This window comes from Lactuca saligna, chromosome 6 (assembly GCF_052625555.1).
Source record: "Lactuca saligna cultivar CGN05327 chromosome 6, ASM5262555v1, whole genome shotgun sequence".
In the NCBI taxonomy this organism is placed as follows: domain Eukaryota; kingdom Viridiplantae; phylum Streptophyta; class Magnoliopsida; order Asterales; family Asteraceae; genus Lactuca; species Lactuca saligna.
In genome coordinates, this window is record NC_136422.1 from 16035756 (window position 1) to 16060563 (window position 24808).

The window sequence follows — 24808 nt, forward strand, 5'->3', positions numbered from 1 at the left end:
CCTTCCCAAGCCTATTTCTCACGTAAATTTGCAAACTTTACGTGTAAAGAAGGAGATCTAAGCAAAATACATCATAAACTATGGTTTAAGGTAAAGAGGCTCCATAATCAACTCAAGGGCTGCTACTTTATGCTTCTCAAGACCATAATGAGCTTAGATCTGAAGTAGCAACCTCATATCTGACTTCTAACTCAAAAGAGGTAACTAATCATGGCTAGAAAACCCCCAAAACTCACAACCATACTAGATCTAAAGGAGAGAACAACTTAATACCTTTAATAACTCAGAAAACTTCTCCAATCTTCAGATCCAAGGCCAATCCTTGAAGCTCCAATGATTTCCCCTTCTTCTTCTTCCTTCGAATCACCCCACAAATGGCTTAGAAGCTTGAATGAGCAACAATGGGGCTTAGGGTTCGATGTTCTGGCTGAAAGGGGCAGTAAAGGAGCCCTAGGGGAGAGAATGAGACGTTTAAATAGGCTCCAAGTCCCGATTTTAGGGTTTTTCTCGCACAGACTAGACTCACCGAGTCCCCTTGGCCGACTCGCCGAGTCGGTCACTTACTCCTCGACCCGGATCCCGTTCGGACTCGCCGAGTTCATCCTTGGACTCGTCGAGTCTCCCTTAAAATTAAGGTTTTCTTTCTTTTCTTGGCCTTCCAAACTTTGGGTGTTACACTCTCTCTAAGTCGTATTTTAACCCCCGAAGCCCCGGTATCATCCCAAGACCCGAAGCAAGTCCCGAAGCCCGGAGATCCCTAGAATAAAAGAGTTTCCGAGCCGAAGCTCTACCTACGAGAAGCCTGGTGTGTGAAGATCTTCCAGATATACCGAAGAATACTACTTTTATAAGCCGTAGTTCTGTCCGATCATCTTCTGATCAAGTGAGTGTATAATCCCTTTCATAACACGATTTTAATACAAGTATTATTTGAATGTATTAAGTATATTTTTGTGTGAGTGTGTAGTCACTTTCTTCTAACACATAAATATGAAGAACTTGTTATGAAATATGTGTTATGTGTTTATATATTGTTGTTTATTTGAGATGAGTTTGGAATGGATGTTTTATATATGTTTTAAATGAGTTAAACTGTATATGTATTTTATATCTACAAATAAGTTGGGTAGAACATGGGTAGACGAAATAGTTAATGTGTGATGAAGGATGAGTTTGAGGATGAGACTAAAGATAAACCTCGGTAGCTATGGATTTAGTACTGTAAAGATAAACCTCGGTAGCTATAGATTTAGTATTGTATATATGAACCTTGGTAGTTATATATTTAGTACCCGATGAATGAACCATAACAGCTATGGAATTAGTGCCAAATAAAGAATCCTGGCAGCTATTGTCTTAGTGCCAAATAAAGAACCCTGGAAGCTATTATCTTAGTGCCAAATAAAGAATCCTAGCAGTTATTGTCTTAGTGCCAAATAAAGAACCCTGGCAGCTATTGTCTTAGTGCCAAATAAAGAACCTTGGAAGCTATTGTCTTAGTGTCAAATAAAGAATCCTGGCAGCTATTGTCTTAGTGCCAAATAAAGAACCCTGACAACTATTGTCTTAGTGCCAAATAAAGAATCCTGGCAGCTATTGTCTTAGTGTCAAATAAAGAATCCTGGTAGCTATTATCTTAGTGCCAAATAAAGAATCCTGACTGCTATTGTCTTAATGCCAAATAAAGAACCCTGACAGCTACTGTCTTAGTGCCAAATAAAGAACCCTTGCAGCTATTGTCTTAGTGTCAAATAAAGAACCCTAGCAGCTATTGTCTTAGTGCCTAATAAAGAATCCGGGCAGTTATTGTCTTAGTACCTAATACAGAGTTAACGAATAGATGATTCTTAGGGTAGACCCTTAAGAGTAAGGAAGATAATGGGGATGGGTAATTTGGTTGATTGTTTGATGATTAAATATAATAATTATATTATTGTGGGTTAAAAACCTTATATGTTCACCAGGCTCCCAAGTCTGACCCACTCAGTTTTCTTTGCATTACAAGTAATGACACAAGAGTATAAGTTGGTGGACTTGACGATAAATTTGGATTATAGATCAGTAGTTATAAATAATTGTTGTAAGGTCTATTTTATACTGTTTACGCTTTTGGTTTGTATTGGAACATGACATCCCGAGATTTTTTTATTTAATGAAAATACATTTCTTTAAAGAAATGCTTTGATAAAATCTTATCATATTTTGTTTTGGGAACACATTCCGCAACTGTTTTCTTTAAAATATTACTCTAATTTTTAAAACAAAGCATAAACAAATCGGTATTTTCTAGCCATGAAATTGGGGATGTCATAATAGGCGCGCCGGTAACCGGCTCACCCATGGCTAAGAGAGCTTTTCTCTTCGCCTGCATCCACCGGACATCAATGATACTCCCTTCTTTGTTGTATTCGCTACCTTCCATGGAGGAGGAGCGAGTGCTACCCAGGGGAATGACAGCAGAGATGGGACGAGCGTGTAAAGGATTCTCCTCCGACGCTGACGAGCCTGTAGAGGGGACGGAAGGGGAAGCAGTTAAGGCAAGTTGGTCCATCCGGCGAGGTAGAGGAAGCTGATCAACTAGATCCACCTCGCGATACTCCAACTTGCCCCGATAATGATTCTGTAACACCTCATTCATGGACAAGGAAGATTCAACACCTAAGGATGTCATAATAAGGAATATCAATCATATAGAAGTAATAAGGGGAAGAAGGAAAAAAGAGGGTGCAACACTGACCGTCAACGACGGAAAAAAACACCGATATTTTGCCACGACGCCTCCAAGAAGGGCTCATCCCCACACCAAAAATAAGAGCCTCAGAGTAATCTCCAGGGGATACTTGCACACTCTTCAGGTAATCAGCGACACCTTGGTTGTGAGGGAAGAGTTTGGGGATGGTATCGGCAAAAGCATTCGCACGATACCGACCGCTTCCGACCAACTCTTGGTTCACCCACAACCATTTATCCTGCCAGTTTTTAGGGGTCTGCCCGTCGGGAACCTGGGCATGCCCCCCTCGTCGGACCGAAAAGGTGCACTTGTCTCTAGTGACGCAGAATCGGAAGAAAAAGTTGAAAACGAAGTAGTTCGGAAGATAACCGTTGGCTCTGCAGATCATTTCAAACGTAACCACTTTGTTGACTGCATTGGGAGTTAGCATTTGAAGACTGCAACCGTCTTTCTGGAAGACCTCTTCTTGAAAATCTTTCAGAGGAAAACAGATGCCAGCATCTAGGGTTTTCAAATAAACCCCAATCTTGTCAGAGGGAGGGGATAACATACTGGAGCCGGGTGAAGGAAAATCCACACCTTCCAGGAAAGACAAGTCATATGTGATCTCTAGTTGACGATACTCAGTGGCGGAAGGGAGGATACCGGGAAGATTTGCCATGAGAAAGAAAGAAAGAAGAAGATAAACCAAGAAAGAGGAAGACGAAGAGAGAAGGAGGAAAAGATAAAGAGAAACTGTGTAAATGCCCCTATAAAGAAGTGATGAATAGGCGGGACATTTAAATGGCTGATACAATGACGTAACTGGCAGTCACCATGCGCAGTCACGTCGCCATTAAAGACGGAACGACGAGTAAAGAAAAACCAACACGCGTAAGCTAGCTAAGTCCAGAACGTTGTAACTAGCGCTGCAACACTACGGCTAATGGACTGGGGGACTTGATGACATGCCTAGGGCAGCACGGCAGAATCGCGTCTAGCCCAGGAGCTGGGCACGCCAACCAGGCTCAGCCCAACAGGCTTAGTGCCCGTTGATGCTCCTGGGAGCAAAATTCACATGCAAAAGGCTCGCGCCCGCCAAGGGACGCTCCCAGCTCCAAGACAAAAGATACGATCAGGGGCAAACAGAAGAATTAGGCCATTACTGTCAAAGCCAATGAGAGCGCCCTAACGGTTGAAGGCGCATGACCCTCCAATCAGCGCCCCTGATCTTGTCTCCCCAAAAAGCGATATTGTCTGGTACGGATCAGGCAAGGGCGCTAGGTATAAAAGGATACGCTCTCAGAACCACGAGGTAAGCTCTCTTCACTCTCTAAAGAGCAGATACCCATAAACCCTAAATACCCTCTAACTTGACCGTCAGAGAGTTCTTCCGGGAGCTCCTCCCGGAAAGCGGTTGACGACTTTCCTTCTTTGTGATCTTCCGGAGGCAGTTGAGGATCCAAGTGAACACCATCAACCGATCCAATTCAAGGTCATATCAGTTACCAATGAGCTAGTAATTGATTTCATTTTATTCAAGTATGTCATTGCCATTGTTTTGGTAAAGACTAAGAAGATTGTTGTTATTCTGACCCTAGTGGTTATACCAAATTGAGTCCGACTATGACAAGTATGTTACGTGGTTCTGGGAACCAAGTTTGATGTAGCACCTGACTTAAGTCAGAAGAATTAATTAAAGCGGTCTGTAGAGGTATCACGACGATTGCTTATAGCTAGAAATGCTACATTTTAAGATGTGATTAGAACATGAAGGAAGGTATAATTTGTTCTGGAATTTGACTCTAAAAGACTTGAGTCCAAGCAAGGCATCATACGATGAAAGGTCAATAGAACATTACCCATCAGTCTATTATGATAATCAAAGGAAGAAACTTATCTCAAGTTTGATAAAGAAGGATTCTCCACTAAATATTGAGATCGTGACATGAAGATCATGATTGGAAATCTAACATGAGATAGAGAGCGGGTCCAAGATCGAGCACTGCCTACAGTCAAGAAGTCTTGGAGTTAGATACTCGTTCGAAGAAACATCAAAGTTACGGTTATTACTTAGGATGAAGAGATAACATATGGATTCATCATGTGAGCCCTGTTTTGTTGATGATTTCGGGACGTAATCATCCTAAGGGGAGATAATTGTAACGCCCGTAGATCCGGGATAATCAATTTAGAGATAATAGGGGTCGAAAATGAATTTTTGACAAAAGATTATTTAGAATAAATAATCTTAAACAAGTTGTAGAATATGTGTAAAAGGTTCCGTACATATAAAAAACGCCGAAATCCGAGTTATAACGAATAAGTTATGGCACGTCGAAGTTTTTCGGCAAAACCGGCACGACACCAGGAGACGTAAATAGTGAATTTACGATGGAGGACTTTTTAGCCTTAGAAATCTAACAAAAGTTGTAGTATATGTTAAACCGAGAACATACAAAAAAAAACGCCCAAATCTGACTTCGTATGAGGAAGTAATGAATTTTCTAAGATTTGATATAGCAGTGCACGACCTGAAACTCAAATTTTAGTTCGAGCGGTTTTTGGCCTATGCAACCTAAATGAGAGTTGAAGATCTCAATAATAGGAACTCAATGGTAAAAAGACAGACGAATACGGAGTCCGTATGTAGAAGTTATCAATTTTACGCGGACATTTAACAATATAATCTTCTTGTACTGTTAAATTTAATATCTGTTGATAATTAGCCGACGGAGTCTAAATTAAGTTGTAGATATTGTTTTTACCTATGCGTGGATATAAAGAACATCGAAAATGGAGCTCGTATGCAAAAGTTATGAATTTTTGAAAATCGATTGATTTCCACCCTATGTGCGATGGCACGTGTCAACACCAGGTTGTGCATGGGTATCTCTAGCTGGCTCACGACGTGAGCATCATAAAACTCACAATATGAGTGAACCTCCAGTCCCCTATAAATAAGAGGTGAAGCCATCTTCATTCCTCACACCTCCCATCACTTCCCCCTCTCTCTAGAACTTCTCTCTAGCCCCGAAACCCCCCGAAAAGCCTAGGGAACCTCCCTAGCACGAGGCGGAAGCTCTGGAGTTCTCGACGGCTCCGAGAAAAAGAGTCTTTCAGCTTGGGAATGCTACTCCATTGAAGCCCGGTTTTGAGAAAACCCCGCTGTAAGTAAGCTACGCCTAACCTATCTTTAGTATAACTTATGTTTTAATATAGTAGTGTTATTAGGACCTTATAATAAGTATTTGGGATATTATTTTGAGTTATATAAGTGTCGTTATAATATATTTTTAACCAATCGCGGTACGCGGAATCTGGTTTAAAGGTCCACATTGGGTTGTTGGATTTTAGAAGTGCTATATGCCAAAATGGTCCTGCCCTCCGGTGTTTTATGTCTGGCCCCTGTCTATATATAGTGGTTGATAAATATTGTTTCGTGCTTATATAACAGTAATAATAGCAAGAGTATTAATTAATTAGTCTCAGTGAATATTAGACTAAACTCTAGTGGTAATGATACTGGGTTTTGTCAAAGGAAATTTGTCTTTAGTGTAACGAAGCGTTGTCCGAGTGCCAAGTCACCACATTTTCAAGTTAGTGCATGGTCCCTTTCATCTTACACATAGATATGAAGTATTTTATATAAAATACGTGCTATGTGTGCATATTATCTGTATATTTTCTATCTATGCTGGATGAACGATTTTATACAAGTTTTGTATGATTTAAATTGTATATGTATTTATATCTACATAATATGTTTGGTAAAACATGGGTAGATGAAATATGAGTTGGATGATGAGTTGAGAGGTGATATAGACCATGAGATAAGGGTGAGAGGTGGACGATGTGAGATGCCTTGTTCCCAAATTGTCACACCCCCAAACCAGGTGGCGGAAACGTTCGGGGGCTGTCGTGACTCAATTGAATACCATAACATTGAATATATATGAAACGTAACAACATTCGTCACCATGCATTAATATAGTACAACCAGTAGAGTTTACATGAAATACATTGTTTAAACATTACATTCCCAAAATAAATTGTTCGATTCGTACATAAATAAACTGCAAGCCATCACTGAATATGATTTCCTTTGATTCACTGGTTCCCTGAGAATACAAGGATTTTGAAAAACGTCAACATATGAAATGTTGGTGAGTTCATAAGTAGTGTTTGAAATCCAATGTTTTGTATTGTTTGAAAACCACCAGAAAATCCAATATTTTCTAAAAATAGTATAGTAAAAAAGGTGTGAAGATCCATAGGTATGCTTGTTTGTTTCTATACTTGTAAAAATTGTTCATTTAAAATTGTGTGCATTCCGAATCCGTATGTATTGAAATACCCTAGGAAAACCCGATGTTTTCCTAATTCTTTGAATTACATGAATGTACATTGAAACAATTGCAACGCGTGAAATTATCAGTACCAGGCGACGTTGGATTATTTTTGAGCATGATTATTTGCTACAAACCCACGTTACACAAACGACTAGTCTATAGCAATACTAACGATCCCGTAGGCGTCGTCCGTACTAATCATGTTATCCAACCGCCCTGACTACGTGTAGTCCCACACCCGAAGAGAACGAGGACACGAAGGCCTCGATGACTCCATTAGCCGGTTGGGGATAAAAATGTACGAGGGGTCCCAGACCCGCCTCGCATGAAAAGGTAGACTCTACTAGCAATACCAAAGGACCCTTGGGGACCAGTAGTATACGAGCCATTGAAAGTCCTTTTACGTTATGTCGGGTCGGTAAAACCCAACACTTCGTAAGAGAGAGGTCTTCGGGCCTTAAGATCAGGTCATTGGGCTAGCTAGGCTCAACGAACAAGATTTTACACTTTTGGGGTCCAAAGGTGGTGCGTAGAAGTCTGTGCACACTCGCATGTATAGTGACTTCCCAATCGTTATTAGTTATTGATCTTAGTGTCGTTATGTCATAGTGTCGTCGTGTTAGTAGTTTCGGATTTTTATTGGTTCGAGACCGAACCAATTCGTTTAACAACGATTTTTGGTGTTGTAATGTATTGTATTTCGTCGATAGTCGTGGTACCATCATTTGGTCAAATTGCATGTATTGAACTAGCCTTGAGAATTTTCTGTTTTCAGCCCCTCCTTGTTTGTAAAATTTACTTTTTCAACCCTTTATTTAAATACTTTACGGTTTGGTACTTAAATCAATTTTCTTGACATTTTAATACCAAAAATTATTGAAATAAGTATTTTCCAGCATATTTTTCATAGAAAACAGCTTAAGTCCCTGCATTTCAGTTTTTCTCGGTTATAACCCTTCTTTTTTGAAAGTTTGACAATTTTGGCCCAAATTGAAATTTTTTTGCAACTTTAGTCCCTTTTAAATTTAAAAAGCATTTTAAACCTTTGAAAAGGACTTGGAACGCTTATAGTCCACTGTTTTACAGAAAAATACAGTTTTGGCCCTCCAAAACAGAAAATCTCGCATAATGGGCCTCATTGGGCCTAAAATGTCATTTTTAGCCCATTAAGCTTGAAATTTATGTTTTTAATCCTCTAAATGAGTATATTTCCAGAAATTGCTTTATTGAAACTGTTTTGACATAGTTCAACCATCAGAATTCGTGATTTGTCAATTTAGGCCCTTAAAGTTTGTATTTTTTGCATTTTAAGTCCAAAAATGGTGTTTTTAGCCCAAAGAAATTGCTACTAAACCATTTAGCCATTTTTCTAGAAATACTTTGTATGTAGAAATATAATTGATGCTAGAGTCTTTTAACATAAGGTATATCTCGGTTTTGATGGGTTTTATGGCTAGATCCAACATTATAACACACAAAAGCACACATATAAGCATGGAATCATACAAAGCATACAAAATACATATAGATCTACACTTTCACTTGTATCCCCCCCCCCAAAAAAAAAACTCATGAAAACCGAAAATAGGGGGTATGAAGCTCACCTTGGGGTTTGGAAGTCGGTTTTGATGAAGAAGTGAAGAGATCTCGACCCTAGATGTGTTATGGAGATGATTTTCGAGCTCTATGGTGCTATAAGAGTATGATTCACGAAAGTATGGTGTAAGAGGAGATTTTTGAGTAGATCAAGGAGTGAAATCATAGATCTAGTGAAAAACTTACCAAAGATGATGACCTAGGTGGGAAAACCTTCTTGAAATTCTTAAAATCTCGAAAAATTGAGAGGAAAGAAGGGTGGTTTTTCTTGAGAGTGTTTGAGAGGACTGATGAGAGAAAATGTTGGGTTTTTGAATGAAATGTGGAGGTAGAAAGGCCATATGGCCGTGAGTTTGAAGAAGGGAGAGAAAGAAAGGATTTCCTTGCCTAGATACATGAACCTACCTTGTTATATGGTGGTTATTATGCATGGATGACTACCATGCAATATTGAGGTGGCAAGGTTAGGATAATTCATCTCTTTTCCTTTTTTTTTTTTTGTAATGATCTTGGGCCGAGATTGGGCTAAAGTAAATGAGGATGAGGTTTTTTTGCCCATTGTTGGTCTTGGCCGAATTTATGAGGCCCAAAAATAAATTTTCGTCCCATTGGGCTCTTAAGGAGACTCACGGCCCAAAATGGTAAAAGAAATGGGTTTAGGGTCCATTAAGGGTAATTAAATCCCTTTATGGCCCATCATGGCCTAAAGTGGTCAAGTTGAAGGCTTATTGGTCCATTATGCCCAATAGGAGAATTTTAGTTCATAAGGAACTTGAACCGGAATTCCTACGGTTTCCAACCCCTAGTTGAACCTATAAGAGGTATTTGAACGAGGACAGGGTATAGCATTCACTTAGATTACAAGCCTTACTATAGTTGGTGGTTTCATGAGGATAGAAACTCCTAGTAAAAGTGCCAGTTGTGACACAAATGTTGGCTCCATCATCTAGAAGAGTATGGATGATAACCACAGACTATTCTAGACAGTCTAGTGGAACACTAGCATGCTCGCAACCTGTAGGTGTTGTGAACGATGTGTTCACCGGTGTACTCTAAAAACCATTGACATGTATTGTGAATGGACTCTCGAAAACGATACTGTCAATAAACGAAATAACCTTAGCAGTTGTGCCCGAAGGACAATATCGGCAGCTGTGCCTCATAGAAAATGTCATAATTCTGGCAGCTGCGCCTAAGTGATAGAACTAGCTGTTGTGCTTGCTAGCTATGTCATCGACAACGATGGACTTCGTACCTATTCTTTAGCGGTATTTTCTAGCTGGGAATATGGGGATGTCACAGGTAGTGGGTGTCACAGGTGTGGCAAGGAGGGGCATTATGCGAAGGATTGTCGCCAACTCACCTCAGTTTCGAGTATGAGGTTATGTTATCAGCGTGATCAGGTTGGCCACTTGAAGGCCAACTGTTCGTTACTTGGCGCCAAGTCGATGCAGGCTCCCGTGCTAGCTGCACCGAGGATTACGGACGAGAGGCTAGGTAGAGTAGAGCCCCCGAAGGCTCAATGACGCGCCTTCCAACTTACGGCAGAGGAGGCCAGGGCAGCACCAGATGTTGTTACTGGTATGTTTCTATACCTTATCTTACTAATTATATATGTTTTATACTTATCTGTTTATACCTGTGATTAGGTACGTTTTTAGTGAACTCCTTGCATGCATTAGTTTTATTTGACTCGGGGGTGAGTCGGTCTTTTGTATCTCAGATGTTTAGTAGGGAGTTCAGTATGCCAGTAAGAGAGCTAGAGTGTCCGTTGCGTATCTCTATCATTAACGAACATGGAGTTTCCACTTCTTCGGTCCACCAAAGATGTGAGTTATAGATATTCGGGGTAACTTTTTCGATCGGCTTGATTCTGATCCCTATGGGGTGTGTGTGTGTGATTGTGGGGATGAACTGACTTAGTTGATTTAGCTCCATGATCGATTGCGAGGGTTAGCAGGTAGTGGTTCGAACCCCAAGTTGGGGATAGTTTATTGTCTATGGTGAGGGTACCAGAGTAGGATCATGGTTTTGTTCAACCGCCAGGGCTAGACAGTATATTCAGCACGGGTGTGCGGGTTATCTAGCGTATGTGGTGGATACGCAAGTTAGAGATCCGATTTCAGTTACAGAGTTTCTAGTGGCCAGGGAGTTTGTGAACATGTTCCTAGAGGAGTTACCAGTGATACATCCGTATAGACAAGTCGAGTTTCAGTTCGACCTGGTGCCAGGTGCCGCCCTTATCACCAAGGTGTCGTACCGATTGGCGCTACCAGAGATGCAGAAGCTGTCATCACAGCTGCTGAAACTGTTGGGCAAGAAGTTTATTTGTCCGAGCAGTTCCCCATGGGGAGCACCGATCCTCTTCATCGGGAAGAAGGATGGTTTACACCGGATGTGCATTGATTACTGGGAGTTGAACAAGCTGACGGTGAAAAACCATTATCCACTCCCAAGGATAGATGGTCTCTTTGATCAGTTGCAGGGAACATATTGGTTTTCCAATATAGACCTGAGGTCTGGATACCATCGGGTCAGGTTTAGGGAGGAGGACGTGGAGAAGACCACGTTTCGGACTCGTTATGGACACTATGAGTTCGTGGTGATGCCGTTTGGGCTCCCCAATTCCCCGATAGTATTCATGGACATGATGAATTGAGTTTGTAGACCGATGCTCGATCACTTGGCCATCGTGTTTATAGACGATATCTTTGTGTATTCCAAGACCCGAGAGTAGCATGAGAATCACCTTCGGGAGTTATTGGGAGTTCGAGGTAGGAACGTCTTTATGCCAAGTTCTCGAAGTGTGAGTTTTGGTTACGAGCGGTTCAGTTCCTCGTACACCTTGTTAACCAGGAGGGGATTTTGGTTGATCCGGACAAAATCGAGGCAGTTATGCAATGGGAGCTTCTAAAATATCCTTCTAATATCAGGAGTTTTCTGGGATTGGCAGGGTAATACCGGAGATTCATACAGGATTTCTCCAAGATTGAGTACCCGTCACTCACCTGACGAGGAAGGGGGTGGATTTCTGGTGGGCCCCCGAGCAACAGAGGGTATTTGAGACCCTCCGACAACGAGTATGCGAGGCTCCAGTCTTGACTCTCCTGGAGGGAGTTGAGGATTTTGTAGTGTTCTGTGATGCATCCATCACATGACTGGGGGATGTCCTCAAGTAGAGAGGATGGGTGATAGCCTACACATCGCGGCATCTGAAGCCGCATGAGACAAGATACCATACTCATGATATGGATTGGGGGCGATGATATTCACTATCATGATTTGGAGACATCACCTCTATGGGGCCCGTTGTACCATATATCACAAGAGCCTGAGACACATCATGGATCAACCGAATCTGAATATGAGACAGCGCAGGAGGCTAGATACAGTCAAGGACTACGACTGTGAGATCCTTTACCACCCAGGTAAAGGGAGTGTGGTGGAAGAAGCTCTGAGCCACACGTCAGCTGGGTCTTCCATACCAATGAGATGTATGAGGATATCGATGGATTCTCCACTCGTGAATTTGATTATAGATGCTCAAGTTGAGGGTATACGACCAAATAACTGGAAACTATAGAGGATCAGGGGTGAGAACACCCGATTTGTGTAGGATAGTCGAGGATTGTTGACCCGATGCGACCTGGTATGGGTTTCGATGTCTGGTGGGTTCAGGCAGACGGTCATGGAGGAGGCTCATAAGTCTTATTTCTCTATTCACCCGAGAGGCACTAAGATGTACCGGGATTTGAGTTTGAGCTACTAGTGGTCGTGCATGAAGCGAGAAATCGCTTGGTACATCGAGAGGTGCTTGACCTGCAGGATGGTCAAAGCCGAGCATCAGAGGCTGCATGGAAAGCTGCAACCTCTAGAGATTCTCATGTGGAAATGGGAATAGATCATGATGGACTTCATTACCAAGTTGCCAAGGACGACGAAGGGATTTGATGTTATATGGGTCATCGTGGATCGGTTGACCAAGAGTGCCCATTTCCTGGCCATACGGGAGAGTCCGTCGGCCGACGTGTATGTCCGCGAAATTGTTGCTCTCCACAGAGTTCCGATCTCTATTGTTTCCGACCGAGATGTTAGATTCACCTCCCACTTCTGGCAGAAGTTCCACGAGGAGCTGGGCACGAGGTTGCATTTTAGCACAACATATAAGCCATAGACCGATGGCCAAAGCGAGCGTACTATACAGACCCTCGAGGACATGTTGAGGGATTGTGTCATTGACTTTGGTAGGATATGGGATTCCCACATGCCCCTTGAAGAGTTTGCATACAACAACGACTATGATTCCAGTATTGGTTCCCCACCTCTTGAGTTGTTGTACGAGCGGAGATGCCGCACCCCGATCTGTTGGGGTGATGTTGGTCACAGAGTGATGGGGCGGATAGAGTTAGTTTTACAAACTACTGAGAAGATTCAGCAGATTAGACAGCGGTTGTAGACTGCACAGAGTAGACAGAAGAGCTACGCTGACCGACGCTGATCAGAGTTAGAGTTTCAGGTTGGTGGCACGATACTCCTGAACGTCTCGTCATGGAAGGGTGTGATTTGCTTCAGGAAGAGGGGAAAATTGGGGGCCCGTTACATTCGGTCATTCGGGATCATTGCCAGGGTTGGCAAGGTAGCTTACAGACTAGATCTTCCTGAGGAGCTCAGTCAGATCCACAAAAATTTTCACGTTTCGCAATTGCAAAAATGCATCCTGGACGAGTAGGCAGTACTATCATTGGATGACATTCATGTTGATGAGCGCCTGAATTATGTGGATAGGCCCGTGGCCATTTTGGAGAGCTAGGTGAAGGTTCTGCGAAACAATAAGATACCTTTGGTAAAGGTACAGTAGGAGAACCGAAGAGGGTTTGACTGGACATGGGAGCCGGAGGCTGAGATGCAGGAGCACTATCCGAAGATGTTCTGTAACGCCCGGGTTTCAGGGCTAAGCATATTTTTCAATGTAATAGTCTATGTCAACTCTTGTAAGTCTTTTTGAAGTAATAAAGATGAAATATTTGAGTATTATGTGAATTATGTGTATTTATGTGCTTATTATTTAATTATAAATGTATAATTAATAAAGAATAAAAATAAGCGTCAAAATTAAAGTATGAGATAAGCCCGATATCTTTATATAAAGTTGTAGTGGTCGAAAAAAGATTCCGGGGATATAGAGAATGCCAAAATCCGAGTTATAACGAAGAAGTTATTACTCGCTGAAGTTTTACGGCAAAACCGGCACGACACCGGGAGACGTAAATAGTGAATTTATGATGAAGGGATTTTTAGCCTTAGTAATCTAAACCAAAGTTGTAGTATATGTTAAACCAAGAACATCCATAAAAAGAACGTCCAAATATGACTTCGTATGAGGAAGTTATGATTTTTCTAAGATTCGGCTTAGTAGTGCACGATCCGAGACTCGAATTTTAGTTCGAGCGGTTTGGCTTACGCAACCTAAATGAGAGTTGAAGATCTCATTAATAGGAAAAAAACGGTAAAAAGATAGACGAAAACAGAGTTCGTATGCAGAAGTTATGGATTTTACGCGGACGTTTAACAGTATAATCTCTTTGTACTGTTAAGTTTAAGATCGGTCGAGAATTAGCCGACGGAGTCAAAATGAAAGTTGTAGATCTTATTATTACCTACGCGTGGATATAAAGAAGGTCAAAAACAGAGGTCGTATGTGAAAGTTATGGATTTTAGAAGTCGGAAGTGTGTTGTGCGAAAATGGGTGGTGTGGCACAATCTTGGCCATTGTTTTCTCCCCAAGGCTTGCCACCAGATGGTGACATGTGGCACCAAGTTCAGGCACATTTCACCCTATAAATACCACCCCTTCCACCCTTATTTTCTTCACACCTTTCCCATTCTTTCTTCTATTTACTCTCTCTCTCTAGAACCTCTCTCTAACCCCAAAACCCCCCGAAAAGCCTAGGGAACCTCCCTAGCACGAGGCGGAAGCCTCGGAGTGCTCGACGGCTCCGAGAATAAGAGATTTTCGGCTCGGGAATGCTGCTCCAAGCAAAGCCCGGTTTTCTATAAACCCATTGTAAGTGAGCTACGCCTACGCTATTTTTAATATAACATTTATTTAATTATAGTAACGTTATTAGCAACTTATAATACGTACTTGGGCTATTATTATGGGTTATATAAGTATTGTTTGACGCTTATATAATAGTAATAATAGCTAGAGTATTAATTAGTCTCGGAGAATAATAGACTAAACTCTAGTAGTAATAATACTAGGTTTCGTCGAAGGAAATTGTTTTTAAGAAGCGAAGCGCTGTCTGAGCTCGGATTCACCACATTTTCAAGTGAGTGCATAGTTACTTTCATCTTACACATAGATATGAAGTATTTTATATATTACGTGCTATGTGTGCATATTATCTGTATACTTGTTATCTATGCTGGATGAATGTTTTTATACAAGTTTTAAATGATTTAAACTATATATGTATTTTATATCTACAAAAATGTTGGGGTAAAACATGGGTAGATGTAATAAGATGATGTGTGATAAAATGATGAGAGGCCTCAATGTTGTTGTTGTTGTTGATCCAGTCATCTAGCAGAGTATATATGACGACCACGGACTCTTCTAGACAGTCTAGTGGAACGCTGGCAGGCTCGCAACCTGTAGGTGTTGTGAACGATGTGTTCACCGGTGTACTCCATCCCCCACATGGTTGCCTTTAGGACATTTATTTCCGAGGAACCCCCTTAGCAGTAGTGTCCATCCCGATGATGATCCTTAGGATAGGTCCCTTGTGATAGGTGTTTAGGGACGTAATGTGAGGATAACGGGAACGGGTAATCGGGTTATTGTTGATTGATGGAATTAATAAACTTATTTATTGTGGGTTGAAAACCCTATATGCTCACCAGACTCTCAAGCCTGACCCACTCAGTTTTATGTATTACAGGTAGTGACGCTTGAGCATATATATGATGTTTGGACGAGGGATTACAGATATAGGCCTGTAGATATGAAATAATGTAGTAAGACTTATATTGTACTGTTTATGCTTTTGATCTGTACGAACATGACATCCCAAGTCTTTTAATGAAATACATTTCTATGGAAATGCTTTTGATAAATCTTTATCATATTTTGTTTTGGGACAAATTCCGCAACACTTTTATTTAAAATGCTATTCTGATTTTTAAACAAAGCATAAACAAAATCGGTCTTTTCTGGCCGTGATTTTGGGGATGTCACATGTTCACCGTAGCAGACTTCGAGGACGAAGTCTAGTTCAATTGGGAGAGAATTGTAACGCCCCGACTCTCAGGTATTAATTTTACAACTTTATTTTTCATATTGAAAGGTCTACTCGACGAGTTGGATGCCCTAACTTATCGAGTAGGAACGTTTTTAGCCACGTGTTTAAGTGACCAACTCGACGGGTCGGGGGACACGACTCAATGAGTTAGAGGTGAAGGATGAAACCCTAATTCGTGTGTGCACTCCATTCTTGTGTGTTTTTCAAGCTTGGAAGGTGATTTGCAAGAAGAAGACTTGAAGTATAAGAGGAGTAGTGTAAGAGGTGCTAGTGGATCTGACTCTTCTGCTTATTGGCATCTGTTTGAAGATAACAAGTCGTTACCTTGACCTTCCCTCTTTCTAGATCTCTTTATGTTTAAGATTAGGGCTTTTCTAGTATATATCTTAACCATTTTCGAGTGTGAGCTTGGATTTGAAATTGCAACTTCAGATCTGAGCTTATCTTGGTCTCTATAGCTATAAAGTCTCCAGCTTTAGCAAGTATGAACCTTCCTTTTTGAGTTAAACCCCATTATAAGCTTGGATTTGACATTTTAAGCCTTTAGAGCCTTGCATGCACGTAAAGTTTGCAACTTTACGTGATAAACATGCATTGGGAAGCTTGATATGCAATATGGAGCTTTGGAGTGGCTTAAAAAGCATCTGAATGGAGAAAGGACTGAAGGGACTTGATGAGTCCGATGAAGATTGTCATGCAAAGATTTCTGCATGGACTCAGCGAGTCAGTAGGATGACTCGGCGAGTCAGCTAGGGTTTTCCTGACATTTGGACATGCACAAACTCGACGAGTTTCAGGGAAACTTGAAGAGTCAACTGGGGATTTCACAACTTCTCGAGTTTAGGAAGGACTCGACGAGTCGGTGAACTACACTCGATGAGTTGGGTCAACATGGACTATTGACCTTGACCACTGACTTGGACTTTAACCAAGGGTTGACTAGTTAAGATGAGGGTCGGGTGGGGGATGCCAGACTCATACTGAGGACTCGGGAGCATTCTAAATACGAGCTGAGGGCCAGGTAGGGCATACCAGACTTGTACTGTAGGCTCGGGAGTATTCCAGATACGAGCTGGGGGGCATACCAGACTCATATTGTGGGCTCGTAGGCAATCGAGATGTGAGCTGTGGGCCCGAAAGGCAATCCATACTGACACTGTGGGCCCAAGGGTAATCCAGTTTGTAAAGTTATGGACCCAATACATGATGTTATTTGTATATGTTTTATTTGCAGTGTATCAGTATTTTAGGGGAACTCAGTAAGCTTTAGGCTTATAATTTCAGTTTTTGTTTCAGGTACAGATGATCGCGAGAAGGCAAAGGCGTGATCGTACAGCTCCTCATATTTATGATTTTGTTTCCGGGATACTATGATATTATACTATTTTGAAAACAAGTTTTATAATGTTTAATGGTTTTGAAATGTTTTTAAAAATTTTAATTTGACATGATTTTTATGAGTGTTACAAAAATCCCATAGTTTGTATGTGATTCTTATTTATGGAACCTTTTACGTATGGTCCAAAAACTCCTCTTTACATATATCACCAAATTAAAGTTTCATACATTTTATTAAATAAACTCTAAATGATTATCTAAACGTTCCCATTAAACATGTTACAAAACAAATATGGGATAAATTACAACATTACACATAAAAATTCACATACTTAAAACCGATGTTTCACTTATAATTTTTCTCTTTATTGAAGTATGCACTTAGAACATATTTTACATGAAAAGTATATGCAATGTTCTTTGTATCGTATCAAATCATATTATATTATATTTTCCTATTTTATATACATATAAATGCTAAAATATATAACACATTTATCTTCAACAATGAAAATGAACCATTCATTTTCACATCCTATTAATGTCACTTTCCCTAACAAATAGACCATGAAAACCATACGGTACACGTCGGGGTAGCTTCACAGTAGCAACGATCTCAAGCGTCGGTGTCTTGGCATCCATCGCCAAGAACCTCGACTCACCGGTGTTTTCATCATGAACATAGGAAATTATGTACCCATCATCCTCATCAGCATTAGGGTTATCAGGTTCCCTAGCCACAAAGAATGGCTCACCGCCATAACATCCAGGCCCAAACATTCGACTACCCACTATGCATTCTCGTCTATCAACTTCTGCCAATGACACATCTAGCTTGACAACCCCTGAGATCTTTGGCATCGGGTCTCCAACTCCACAATACACATACCTGAAGTAGTTGTTAAGATAATGCTTTAAGACATTATAGTTGATTTTATAAGTTTAATGTTTGTGAATACGAACACTTATAATCATTAGAGTGTCCATAATGCAATGAATTTTATAAAGCCTAATTCAACTTTTCATACAACTTTACAATTTTTTCATTGAACTCCATACAAATAATGAAATATTAAAAAAAAATATATTTGTTAATCACAAGTGAAATTTTCAATTTTCACATCTAATAATGTAATGACCATTGAATCCTTGTTCATTTAATGCGGAAGTAACATTTTACTATGATTGAACTTAATTTATTATGTCAACTAGATACTTCATCTTTTTCAACTATTCTAAAAAAATTTGTATTGTTGATGCTTGTATATTCGATTTTATCTTTCACAAAAAGTAAATATACTTATTAAAAATAAATAAACTGAAAATATTTCATTTTGTACGATTTCAGTTCTGATATTTTTCATATACTATTTTTTTAATATAAATATGAAATAAAGTAATTTAAAAATAATTTACTCCTGACGATTTAAAAAAAAATACAAAAATATCATTTATTTTCAAAAACCCAACAACATTATCTTTATGTATTTCAGCATCATGTCAGTATCTTCATGCATTTCATCATCATGTAATTGATATTTGATGCTCACGTTTGTGGTCTATAAATGAGTAAATATGAAGCCGATATGAGGTATACATGAAAATCGAAATAGAAATATGTTTAACTAAAAGATTTATCAAAAATAGGTTAATAAAATTGATTTGTTGGACATTAATATCTATTTTCATAAACTTAAAATAACGCTTTAAGGCATTATATTTTATTCTATAAGTTCTATGTTTGTAAAAATGAAAACAATCATTAGGTGCCCATAATGCAATGAATTATATAAAATGTAATGGATTATTATATTATCATTCAACTTTTCAAACAACTTCACATTTTTTCATTGAACTCCACAAAAGTTAAATGAAACATTAAGAAAAAAATAATTTATTTATTAATCACAATATATTATTTAAAATTTCATTTTTCAAATCGAGTACCGTAATGATAGTTGAATTCCTTATTCATTTAACGCTTAACATTTTACTATGATTGAATTTAATTCATTATGTCAAGTAGACAATTCACATAGGATTTGCAAAAAACGGCACAAACCGCCCACACCGCACCACATAAGGCGGTATTTGATTTTCGCAGTGCGGTTTGTAGTTTTTATAAATCGCAACATACGGTGCGGTTTCCAGTTTTTAGTTATAAACTGCAGTTCAAAACGCACTGCACCACATGATATATATATAAATATATATATATATATATATATATATATATATATATATATATATATATATATATGTGTGTGTGTGTGTGTTCGGCAAAAAGGTGTGAAGTAAGAATAAGATAATAGTAAAATTTTAAAAATCTTAAAAGTAAATCAAGGTAGAAATTGAAGTTTAAGAACATTATAATGAATATATCAAACAAAACTACGTATTATGGTGAATTTAGGTATCTAAGCTTATATACATTTAAGAGTTTCCTATATATATATATATATATATATATATATATATATATATATATATATATATATATATAAGATAATAGTGAAATTTTAAAAATACATCAAGGTAGAGATTGAAGTTTAAAAAACATTATAATGAATATATCAAACAAAACTACGTATTATGGTGAGTTTAGGTAACTAAACTTATATATATATATATATATATGGAAAAGTGAATATACCCTTAAGGGTATATAAACTTAGGCACCCAAACTCACCATACTACGTCGTTTTGTATCATATATATACATTGTTATTGTCTAGTATTCTTATAATTCAACTTCTAACTTGATTTCATTCAAAAAAATTTATAAATTTCACATTTATTTTCCTCTTACATAATTTTCATTTTCAACTATAATATATATAGCCTAATTGATGTTCGTCAAAAAGATGTGATGTAAGAGTAAAATAATAATGAAATTTTGAAGATCTTGAAAGTAAATCAAGTTAAATATTGAAGTTGAAGAACATTATAATAAATATATCAAACAAAACGACGTATTATAGTGACTTTGGGAATTTAAGCTTATATACCCTTAAGGGTATATTCACTAATTGAAGCTCGGCTCGAGCTCGTTTAATAAACGAGCCTCATATTTAGGCTCGAGCTCGGCTCGGGCTCATTTAATTCGATCTCGAGTCGAGCTTTTAACGAGTCGATCTCGAGTAGCTCGGCTCACTTACACCCCTATATATATATATATATATATATATATATATATATATATATATATATATATATATATATATATATATATATATATATATATATATATATATATATATATATAGTCCAAGAGTTGTATAAAACACAAATATGTAAACAATAAATATGTTTGGAAATTAAAACATATTGCCTTAATGTCTTAGATAATTACATCGAAACTTAGACCATACGCTATGCTTATATTCCATCCAATTAGGCAAAAATCCAAATGGCTTATTTGATAGATTACTGTTCTTTTGGATGACTTCTGTTTTAGACAACTTCTAGTAGTTATGTTCAAGCTGTAATTTTGTTTGGTTTTTTACTATTGATGGTTGATGTTAGTTTCTATAGAATTATTAATCGATTGTTTGATCGATTGATGTTGTTTTAGACAATATTTGTAGCTACTTTTTACTAGTAGAAATAATTTATATTTAAGATCTTAAGAAAAATAAGTAGACTAGTTAAGACCTAGTCTAATGCATGTAAAACTATTTTTTTTGGTTAATAATCAGATCACTTCAAAATCGGCTGCACCATATCGAACCGCAGCACACCGTATTATGCGGTTTAGATCTTTTGTGGTGCGGTTTGCGGATCTCAAAAATCTTAAACTGCAATTACGGTGTGGTTTGTGGTTTTGACTCTAAACCTTACTAAACCGCACAACACACAACTCTAACTTCAATGTTTTCAACTATTCTAATAAAATATGTATGGTTGATGCTTGTATATTCGATTTTATATTTCACGAAAAGTAAATATACTTGTTAAAAATAAATACAGTGTAAATATTTCATTTTATACGATATCATCCGTATACCATTTTTTTCAAATATAAATATGAGATAAAGTAATTTAAAAATAATTTACTCCTAACGATTTATTTTAAAGTACAAAAATATCATTAATTTTCAGAAAACCCAATAACATTATATTTATTATCTTTATGTTGTATTTCAACATCATGTCAGTATCTTTATGTATTTCATCATCATGTTATTGATATTTGATGCTCACGTTTGTGGTGTGTAAATGAGTAAATATGAGGTATACATGAAAATCTAAGTAGCAATATGTTTGACCAAAAGATTTAAGGATTTTGTAATAATAATCTTAAAAACATATATTAAGAATTAGAAAATATTAATTATAAAAAATATTATCATAATTAAATACGAAATATATTAATTATAAAAAATATTTTTCATAATTAATACATCATATATTTTTTATTTAAGTAATCTCAAATTCATATTTAATTATTTAATTATGATAACAAGTAATATTACTTATATTTAATACGCACTTAAAGCACATGTTAAAAAATGACAGATTTATCAAAAATAGGTTAATAAAATTGATATGTTGAAGTTGAACATTTATATCTATTTTCATAAACTTAGAAACAAACCTGTTTTTCACCCCAACAAAACCCGGATTGATGACACCAAAGTCTAGATTCCGGGTTGAAAGCGGGTGCCTTGACACCATTCCGGTTTTCAGATTGATCCTCACTTTCTCCACCGAGGCATGGATCAAATCCATCCTCTCCAAAGTATGCTCCACCGATAAGATGTTCGGCGCCACCATCACCACCGTATCACCGTCGTCCTCCTCCCATGCATTGATAGCATGTATGATATTAAACCCCAGAACCTCGAACCACTTCATCTCCGACTCGTCCTTGGCGTACCTAGGGATCACCCCAAGCCTTGGCACCTTCCCGGGGTCAGTACTCACTGGGGACCCGCCGCCGATCATCTCCATCGGGCTCATTCCGATCTGAATCTCGGGAAAAATGGCGTAGTTTTTAGTGAGGGCGAAATCGTGGAGAAACGAAGGATTTGTCATCGAGAAGATCGGGACATCGGCTTGTTTTTCTCCGTTTTCGTTGAATCGGAAAAATGTTAGGAAAGGTGGCATTGGGCCATAGCGAAAAGCAAAAGCTTCTTTAGTCACCGGATCGATTTTTGGGTGAGCAGTCATGCTCATGAAAAGCTTTCCATCAAAGTCATGGCGTCCGAGTGTGATTATGTCACCATTTGGCGCAAGTTTTAGGGCATAAGGGAGATCAGACTCGCCTAACGCATAAAGCTTATTCCCAAAAAACGCCAAGCTGGTGTTCGCCGAACCAATACCTTTCGTCGGATCAAACTGTCCGGCGAAAAACCGGCCTGCTGTAACAGCCATCCGAGCTGCAGACGCAGCAATTCCATTAAACCCTGAAAACACATTTGGGATAATGGGGAATCCGGCGTCTTTCTCTATGTTATACTTGTAGGTCTTCACGAATCGACTACACAAAGTGGCTTTTCCTTTGGAGATACGAATGGCGTGAAGCATGCCATCGCCGTCGAATAAATGATAGGGACCGCGTGGTAGATACTGCGGATTAGGGCCATTACGAAAGTAGGCTCCATCAAGGCAACTCGGAAGTGTACCCTGAATGACTTCACAATCAGTAGGAGGGAGTTCGTCCACCGGAGAGAAATTATCCGACAATACATGTCTCGGATCAACCGAAACCCTACTCGGCGGATCTATGAACTTGTTTATGATGTCGTCAAATGCATTGAAGATTGTCGCTGGTAGTGATTGATCTGCCACCGGTTTTTTCTCGATATTCACCGATGGAGGTGTGGGTCGTTCTTGGTTATTAGACCTTTTGGTGGTGGACCTGGTTGTGACGGTTTGTGGTTTCTCCTCGATTCTGACGGAAAAGACACGAAAAGTAGACGGCCGCGGCGGTGGTGGTGACGGCGATGGATGAGAGGAGGTGGAATTTGGTGGTGAAAATGTTGGAAGGAAAGACGAGGAAAGAGAATCCATTGTGTGGTCTGATTACTGAATGCCTTGATTGCCTTCCACATATCTGAGTGAGGATCCATGCTTTTTATAAACATACTGAAAAAGACCAATCATTTTACCGTGTTTAGATATTATTCTTCAATAATTTCTTATATCCATACGAAATACAACAAATAGCATTTTCTCATCGATATTGTTTTTATTACATGATATTTATTCTCAATAGTTGTGAAAAATATGACTGACATGTGTAAAAAAAAATCCGCAGTTGCTTGAGCTGTATTCCAAAACTTGCATCTATAAAGATAATATCGTTATCTTGTTTTTATTACAACTTAAAATAAAAATACGTAGTAATACTTTTTTAGGGATTTTATAGGGTTTCTTTCTTTGATGACACTTAATAAATTGATTTATCTACATGATATACAACATATTGTAGTTATTATACAAGTTTGTAGAACATGTATTGTCAAATGGATGAATCAATTTATTAAGTAAAAATATCACTTACAAATACACCTTTTGTTGTAAGACAAACTTTAGCATTGCATCAATAGTAGAAATAGGACAGACATTACCATTGCATCTAATAATGAAAATTGTTATATTTGTTTTAAAGAAATTATAAAGTAGAATGAAATATATAACACCACAACTTTTGTACATGTATACGGTTTGTGGAGCATGATCTTTTAAATTTAGCATATTGTAGGACTAAAAATGGCTTAGGACTTAATCGTGTAATGATCTTTTAAGTGGGTAATTAAAAATATACCATTAGGTTTTTTTAACATATATTAGCAATTATGCACAAGAGCGCAAGTTAGGGTTCTTTTTTCTCCAACACAATCCAATCAAAACAAACTCAAAGTTTGTTGTTTAAAGCAAAGAATCAAGTATTTTTTTCTACCATCGATGTTCACTACATAGGAGTATTTATGTTAAGAAAATGGATTTTTTTGGATCATATAATATTTATTCGACAAAAATACAAAACAAACACAAGAACATAAGCAATATTACAAATCATCGTGATCTAGCTATTGGATCTTTGTTCATAAAATTCAAGCAACAAAAACAAAGTTCTAAAAGGTTTGTATGTTTAACCTTTTTGGGATGATCAAAAGCCAAATACAAGAGAATTCAAAGTAGAATCTTTATATCATGGTTGCCTCCCGATGAAGCAAACTAAGGAAGAAAATAAAGCCTTAATCTTTTTTTTTTATCTAAACAATGATATAAATTTGTCTCGAACTGACATATATCACAAATGACATATTTTTAGTTTCAAAATTTGTGTTTTTATATGTCGTTATAAAATACGTTTTCATATTGTTATAAATCATCTGATTTCAAAACTAATTACACCATTGTATAAATCACCAAATTCAACGATAAGTTGTTTATAATCACATTTTTACCATTGCACTTTACCTTACTTCTAGTTGATGGTCCACCACATTCAACTGTTTCAGTAGATCGTCCATTGCACTTTACCTTACTTCTAGTTG

At 38.2% G+C, this 24808-nt stretch overlaps 1 protein-coding gene across 1 annotated transcript; it reads right to left on the reverse strand.

Annotated features, from left to right (window-relative positions):
- Positions 1-17644: 17644 nt before the first annotated feature.
- On the reverse strand, positions 17645-23369 carry NCED4 (nine-cis-epoxycarotenoid dioxygenase 4). The gene is made up of 2 exons (XM_078959752.1): positions 21898-23369; positions 17645-18189 (listed from the first exon to the last, which is right to left on the reverse strand). Exons 1-2 carry the CDS (start codon positions 23313-23315, stop codon positions 17829-17831), a joined length of 1779 nt encoding a protein of 592 aa, XP_078815878.1. The 5' UTR covers positions 23316-23369; the 3' UTR covers positions 17645-17828.
- Positions 23370-24808: the final 1439 nt, after the last annotated feature.